This window comes from Oratosquilla oratoria, chromosome 2, assembly GCF_046742065.1.
Source record: "Oratosquilla oratoria isolate Oo_2021 chromosome 2, ASM4674206v1, whole genome shotgun sequence".
Taxonomy (NCBI): domain Eukaryota; kingdom Metazoa; phylum Arthropoda; class Malacostraca; order Stomatopoda; family Squillidae; genus Oratosquilla; species Oratosquilla oratoria.
Window position 1 is genome coordinate 36408470 of NC_134778.1, and position 8315 is coordinate 36416784.

Consider the following 8315-nt stretch of genomic DNA (forward strand, 5'->3'; position numbering starts at 1 on the left):
ATCATATATACATACATACAGCACTGTGAGACAAAAAGTCAGACTGGAGAAAAGTGACTAGTGGAGTACCACATGGCTCAGTTCTGATATCTGTAATCTTCCCTTTATAAGTGATATCATTGGGGAAGTACGAGAGAAGAAAAGGAAAATAGAAATATTAAAGGAGAATGTAGATCCTGAGAAAGGTAGAGCTAGGTTTATAATAAATTTCCATCAAATGGAAGATATCGACCAAGAAGTTTTTTAATTGAGGGTTCAAGGCTACTCAACCACAGATTCTGTTGCTGTGTTACAACTTAGAGGGGTGATTGAGACATGGGGAGCCACTTTAGAACTTCTGAGGTCAGATGTGTCAGATCATTACCGCACATTTGCCATGCTAGAGAAATTGCTCCTGTCACCCACAAAATTAGCTGAACAATGGACTTTCCAGTTTGACCCAGCTATGCAAACAATGGTGGTCCAAAAGTATTATGATTTAGATGACATTGTGATAAGAGAAATTATAGGAAAAAAGCTTTCAGGACGAACCCGAAAAGATATAGATGACATATCTGAGAAGACAGGAGTTTTGTTACGTTCATGCCGGCGCCAGTTTGACAATGTGAAGCGTGTGTTTAAACATGTGGATGAGCTTCCAGGATCAACAGCAACTAATATTCAGAGCCATTTTCTTCTGCCAATTGGTCTTGCCAAGAAATATGCTGCAGTCATTTTCTTAATGAATAATAGATTTGAGACAAACAAACGGAAACTTCACTACCTGACATTTGAGGACTTCTCTGTCTGTGCTTTCTCCATGATGAATAACTGGACTTGTGGAGTGGGCAGCAAGCAAGATAGCAGAGATGATTCTGATATTGAACGAGAATTTCTGTCAGACCTTCGGGACATAAAGGTTTTGGTTGATAAAGAAAAAGAACACAAAAGCCTAACTCTTGGACTGCTCAGAGGAAAAGTTGCTGACCGAATGTGCACTGAGGCTGAGAACAATTTCAAGTCATACTCAAGAGCCTTGATCAACATTGGTTGCTCCCTCAACAATTCTCGAGACCTGAGGGACTTTTTTGTTGATATTGTGGAGAAGGTGGTTGACCCATGCAAGCAGGCAAGATGGAAAGTGAGAGAACTTGAAATTTTCTTACAAGCATACCATGAAGCAGCGATTGGATTGGATGTAATGGCCAATGATGCAGGACTCAGAAGCACATGGCATAAATACATAACAACCATGAGTGTGTGTGTGTGTGTGTGTGTGTGTGTGTGTGTGTGTGTGTGTGTGTGTGTGTGTGTGTGTGTGTGTGTGTGTGTGTGTGTGTGTCTGTGTGTGTGTGTGTGTCTGTATGTGTGTGTGTGTGTGTGTGTGTGTGTGTGTCTGTATGTGTGTGTGTGTGTGTGTGTGTGTGTGTGTGTGTGTGTGTGTCTGTATGTGTGTGTGTGTGTCTGTATGTGTGTGTATGTAGTGTGTGTATGTATGTATATATATATATATATATATGTATATATATATATATATATATATATATATATATATATACATATATATATATATGTTTGTATGTATGTATGTGTGTATGTATGTATGTATGTATGTATGTATGTATGTATGTATGTATGTATGTATGTATGTATGTATGTATGTATGTTGAAGTACGCAAGACACAATGAGTGTAAGGGTGGCGAGGTAAACGCCAAAAACCGTTGGATTTTTATTACTGACGTTTCGTCTTAGAAGGACTTCTTCAGAGTGTATACAAAGAAATAAAATAACAGCTGAAATACTCCCAGCTTATCCCGCTACTCCCCGATCACCGTCATTCCTCCCACACCTCCGCTCGGTCTCGCGAAGAACCAAGTGGCTTGTTATCCTCGGTAACTTGACGAATCCATGTAACAACCACCGCGATGGATTCGTCAAGTTAGCGAGGATAACAAGCCACTTGGTTCTTCGTGAGGCCGAGCGGAGGTGTGGGAGGAGCAACGGTGATCGGGGAGGAACGGGATAAGCAGGGAGTATTTAAGCTGTTATTTTATTTTTTGTATACACTCTGAAGAAGTCTTTCTAGGACGAAACGTCAGTAATAAAACTCCAACTGTTTTCGGCGTTTACCTCATCACCCTACCACTCATATATATACATATATATATATACATATATATATATATACATATATATATATTTATATATATATATATGTATATATTTATATATATATATATCTATATATATATATATATATATATATATAAATACATATATATATATATATACATATTCAACAAAAACCACTGTGTTGGATAAGAAGAAATGAAATAAAATTAATTCCATTGAAGAGGATCACAGTCCGTGATCGAAATATATGGAATTAATTTTTTTCATTTCTTCTTATCCAACACAGTGGGTTTTTGTTGAATCTTTACGAATGTGTTACGACATTACTTTATAGATATATAGATATATATATATATATATATGTATGTATGTATGTATGTATGTGTGTGTGTGTGTGTGTGTGTGTGTGTGTGTGTGTGTGTGTGTGTGTGTGTGTGTGTGTGTGTGTATACATATACATATCCATATATATATATATATATAATATATATATATATATGTATATATACACGAGGTGTGTGTAATAAGTAATGAGAAAATATTTGTAGGTCTGAGTGCAGCGATGAACGTGGTGGAACCAGCCTGATTCGGTTTGCCGATCTGTGAACACTTGTCAAGATGCAGGGAAACATGAACCAACGTTACGCCATCAAATATTGTGTTAAACTTAAGAAAACCAAACAAGAAGCTTATGGAATGTTAAAGGAGGCCTATGGGGATGAACAGATGAGCCAAGCAAGTTTCTATCGGTGGTTTAACAGATTTCATGAAGGAAATGAACATGTTGAGGATGAACCCAGATCTGGAGCACCAAAAAGTACACGCAAGGAGGAAAACATTGAGGAAGTGCAAAGTTTAGTGATGCAAGACCGTCGAATATCTGTGAGGATGATATCTGAAGCTGTTGGTATTAGTATTGGCACAGTAGAGACAGTTCTGTCCGAAGATCTGATGCTCCACAAAGTCTGTGCCAAGTTCGTGCCAAAGATCCTCTCCGACGACCAGAGGCACTTTCGTGTGGAATGTTGCACTGACATTCTCGAAATGATACAGGCTGATTCAGGTTTCCTGAATAAGGTAGTGACTTGCGACGAGAGTTGGGGGTTCACCTACAACCCTGAGAGCAAACGTCAGAGTGCTTAGTGGAAGCACGCGACCTCCCCCAGACCCAAAAAGGCAAAGATGAGCAGGTCGCAAGAGAAGGCCATGGTCATTCCTTTCTTTGACTCCCAGAGGCTCATTCACGTTGAATGGGTTCCTCAGAGTCAAACCTTCAATAAGGAGTATTACCTTACTGTTCTGAAAAGGTTCAGGGAGAAGATGAGGAAGAAGAGGCCTCAGCAGTGGAGGAGTGGTCAGTGTTGGTTTTACCAGGACAATACCCCATAGATAGATGGATAGATAGACAAATTGACTGATATAAATCTCAGAAAGTAGCTGTCACTAACACTAAAACGTTTTTATTCTACGGGTATTTTGGCATGGCGATTACAGAAGTATCAAAAATAAATTATCTACCGCAGCAAGAAGCCACTTCAAACCGGTGACTAACTCTACAGCTATTGTTCTAGCTAAAGTTTAACTATTTTATTCCGTTGAGATGAATATAGAAAAGAGCTGCAAAATGACGTTTATCCACACAATTTTTGCAAGCAGAGAATAGCGACCGATTTTGACAAGAAATGTAATATCACAGATATTACAAGGAATCCAGAAGGAAAAGCTGCAATGATATCACGCATATAGATCGGTTGGAGCTGAACTAAATAATCATCAAAAAAAGACTACTAAACATAATAAGGAAAAGAAGAAAAAAAAGTGAGGAGCTTACGCCAGGAGGCGTATAGCTACGGCCGAAGCCGTCTTTTTTGCCACATGAGCTTAGACTTTTGGGGAAGGTCAGTCACTTCTCAGCCACTTCAGGGAATCGGAGAGAAGTGCAGCAATCATTCGAACTTACAACTATGAAAATGCGAGATCGGCACGCTTCCGATTACGCATAATAAATGACTAACTTTCTCGAATTCTACAACACAGTTATCTCGAGTTATGACAAAAGAAACAATATAGATTTAATATATCTATACTTTGCAAAAGCTTTTGATACCGTCCCCCACGAAAGACTACTCACTAAATTAGCTTCACACTGAATAAGTGGTAGCCTATTAAGTTGGACTAGTAATTGGTTGAATGATCGAAAACAGAGAGTTGTTTTAAATGGAAAAACTTCTAGATGGAAAAAATTTACAAGTGGAGTTCCTCAGGGTTCCGTTCTTGGGCCATTTCTATTCATAGTATATATAAATTATATAGACCATGGACTAAAATCTACTGTTTCCAAATTTGCTGGTGATACAAAACTGTGCGGAATGGCAAATGATCACTTAAATTAATTAGATATTCAAGAAGATTTAGATAAATTACAGCAATGGTCTGAAAAGTGGCTAATGAAATTTAACACAAGTAAATGCAAGGTAATGTATATAGCTAAAAATAACAGTAAGTACGATTACAAGTTATTTGGAAATTCGTTAACAAAAGTGAATAGTGAAAAAGATCTCGGCGTAATTATCAGTAATGATCTCAAATCATCCAAGCAGTGTATTTCAGCCTCTGAGAAAGCAAATAAGATTCTAGGACTGATTGCGCAATCTTTTGACTTCAAAAGTTCATCACTCATTAACAAGCTATATAAATCGTTAGTTCGTCCACATTTGGAATATGCTGTTTCCGTATGGTCACCGAATCTCATTAAAGACATTAACAGACTGGAAAAAGTACAACGGCGAGCCACAAAACTGATTCCAAATATCAAAAATACATCATACGAAAATCGACTAAAACATATGAATTTGTTTTCCCTAAAAAAGCGTAGACTCAGAGGTGACTTGCTACAGGTCTTTAAAATTCTAAAGGGAATTGACAACATCAAAAGTGACAAAATTTTCACACTGAATGAGAATCAGACAAGAAACAATGGTCTCAAACTGTCCGGAAATAGATTTAACTTGGAAGTAGGTAGAAACAACTTCGCCAACCGTTTAATTAATGAATGGAATAATTTTCCTCCACAGGTAGTGCAATGTAGTTCAGTTCGAAGCTTTAAGAATCATTTAGATAAACACCTAAACAAGATGCTGTAATGATTATCATTTATTTTATATCATTTATTTTTGTTTTGTTATCATTTGTCTGTTTTTTCTTATTTATTATTAGTTATATGTCAATTTATTATTATTTACTATTAACCTGTTTGTTTATTATCTAACTATATCTATGCATTTATTTATGTATTTTATTTGTTATTTACATTATTATAGTTTTTATTTATTCATTTTTTATTGTTTTGATTTTTTTCGCATCCGACCTAGATATGGACCAAAAGGTCTCCTGTCGGCATGCTCCGCCTTTGCAATCCTTTATAGGAAATGAAAGACATTGAAACGTTACCAGGTTTACAGAGCGATCCGAAGTAAATCATCGAGAAAGATTACAAATATAAAGAATATAAATAAATAATATACATTGCTACCTGGCCAAATTTATAGAACTACCGGAGCAGAAGTATGTCGTCAGGCATTACGTATTATGCGAGGTAGACAAGAGGAAAATGTTATATGTGCAAGAGATACAATTAAATTTAGTATCAAAAGGTTTACTACACTTGTACAGCAAAGCGTGAGACGTACCGACCCATTGTTTTAAAGGTGAACACTCCGTCCGAATCTTTCGGCAGACTTCGTGCCATCATTTCCAAAGCCATATCCCCCATTTGGCCTAGTTACCCTCGTAAATAGGGTCAAGGCGAAGGATCCATCCGCGCCTAAAGCCTCGTTGACGCGGGGCTAGTTTAGTAGACGCTAGTGCTAAAGGCGACTTGTAAACTACCCCTCTACTTGCCCAATGCCAACGGAAAGTTATTAAAGTTGCCTCCCAACTACACTAGTGTCAACACTGGATTTAGATTGGACAAATTTAGATTTTAGATGAAAATAGGCAAGAAGTGGTTTACTAATAGAGTGAACAATGAATGGAATGACTTTATGGATGGGGTTGACAGGTGGTAATAGACATTGAACTGCCTAGTGTAGGCCTTATGGTCTCTTGCAATATACTTCATTCTTATGTTCTTACTTGCCAGTTGACTTAATTAGCTAGCACTAGAGGCTACTATACTAGTCTCGTGTGAACGAGGCTTAAGATCCTACTGGTGTGAGTCCCTCACATTACTTTGCTACGAGGATTCATAATTATAAACACATATCAAGAATATAAAAGTAATATGTCTGCTGATATACATACATTCAATTGTATATCCTCGAAAAACACGATGATATGGCAAGCGCTGTAGAAACGGAGGAGTGTGGCTATATCATACGTCCTTTTTCTAGTACTGTTTTTTTTTTTTTTTTTTAATTCCGTGTACGTCTCCACAGTTTGCTAATGTGGGCAAAAGTACAGTACTCGTACCATGTGAGGATAGAGCCTTTATTAGTGCAACGTTTCGCTTAATTCAGCTTTATCAAACTATGAGTAACAAGTGAAAAGTGTTTATTTTGTGTTTGGTGTTTATTTTGATAGACTTGTAGGCAACTGCCAATGTCATACAAAAATAAAGTCTATCAAGATAAACACGATGTGAGGACGGAGCTTTTATTAGTAGGACGTTTTGCTTGTTACAGCTTTTTCAAGTACATAGTCGTAATACAGACTGAGATTAAATGAGAGGAACGGGGGGAACGGGGGGAGGCAGGGAGAGAGGGTGGGATGGAGGGATGGAGGAAGGGAGGTAGGGAGAGCGGGGGGGAGGGGTCATTGAGTACTATGAAAGGTTAAAGAGAAGGTGGTCCAAATATCTGGTAACAGGAAAGGTTAAAAATAAGATGGAACAATTGATAGGGTGAAGGACATTAGCTCAGTTGTCCCATCATATCCTTAATTTTTCCTGTTACCAGACATTTGGTCTACCTTCTCCTTAACTTTTCCTAGTATTCGATGACCACCTCCCCCCACCCCCTCCCTCCCACCTTCTCTTCCTTCCTCCCACCGTTCCCCTCGTTCCTCTCATTTAATCTCAGTGATGTGCATTACGATCATATACTTGAAAAAGGTGTAACAATCTAAAGGTCGTACTAACAACTGCCACTTTCATACATAAAATAGAGTACTGAGATATGCAAGTGATGATGATGATGATGGGGGCATGTTAGATTGAGTGTGAAGGATCAGAAGTTTCAACAAATGGAAAGTTGAAAGCATTTAGGGCCACATCTGCCAACGAATGGAAGAGTTATTGTGGATGGAAATCATTGACCAATGGGGGGAAGCAAGTGTCCGAATGGATTGACAAGTGCTTAGGAAAAGTCCATGGAGATGAATTCAATAATAAGGTTGTAAGTAAGAGCGGCTGAAGTTGTTTGAAAAATGTGTCTTGGATATTGTGAAAAATTTGGAAATGAGGTAGAGGACAATTGTAAGAGTGGATACCAAAAAGAGCAAAACAGGGATTTTTGAAGTAGTTTGTGCATATGGAAAGAATAAATGAGGAAAGACGACCTAAACAGTGCAACAAGCAGAAGTAGATGGAACGACCTGAGAGGAATACCAACAACGAGGTGGATGTATAAGGTAAGGAGTGTGCTTTTCGTAAGTGGAAGTCTGTTGAACAATGAAGAGAGAGTGTAGAAGGTAAAGGTATATAGAAGGAGATTGTAAAGGGATGAAGGGATACCTCCCAGTTACTTCCACTCTCACTCACAAAATCTAACCTCCTGCCTAGCACGCTCTCATTTACCCCCTCACCGCCCCATCTATATACACGTTGAACAACCAGAGCGACTTTACACAATCCAGGCGCATCCCTGTCATCAATTCAAGTCACTTTCTCTTTCCATTTCCGATTCTCACACAAGCTCCACTAATCAGGAAAAAAATTAACATCACCTTTCAACAAACTTCCGTAACACATTGCATAATGCCTTTCCGTCAGTCCTATCATGCACTTTCTTTAAATCTATAAATTCCCAAAAAAAAACTTTCCATTTGCCAAAAAATTGCATACCCACCTTGTTACAAATCTTTGAAGTACGTATCTTCTTCCTCATGCAATTCACCGACTACATCTAGACTGATCCCTCTAAAATTACATTCATACTCATCTCCATGTCTTTGTTTAGGGGAGCTATACATACATTTGTCCAGT

General features: G+C 38.0%; 1 protein-coding gene across 1 annotated transcript; it reads left to right on the forward strand.

The window, feature by feature from the left end:
• Window positions 1-231: 231 nt before the first annotated feature.
• LOC143035453 (acidic fibroblast growth factor intracellular-binding protein-like) lies at window positions 232-5962 on the forward strand. Its single transcript, XM_076202358.1, has 2 exons — window positions 232-1241; window positions 5850-5962. The coding sequence occupies exons 1-2, from the start codon at window positions 377-379 to the stop codon at window positions 5960-5962; spliced, it is 978 nt and encodes a 325-aa protein (XP_076058473.1). The 5' UTR covers window positions 232-376.
• The last annotated feature ends 2353 nt before the right edge of the window (window positions 5963-8315 follow it).

What these genes read in the sequence shown, in the direction of transcription:
- LOC143035453 (XM_076202358.1), top strand. Translation starts at nt 377, where the DNA reads ATGCTAGAGAAATTGCTCCTGTCACCCACAAAATTAGCTGAACAATGG. An exon ending in CATAACAACCATGAGTGTGT is followed by an intron (nt 1,242 to 5,849) that starts GTGTGTGTGTGT and finishes ATCTTTCGGCAG; the next exon opens with ACTTCGTGCCATCATTTCCA.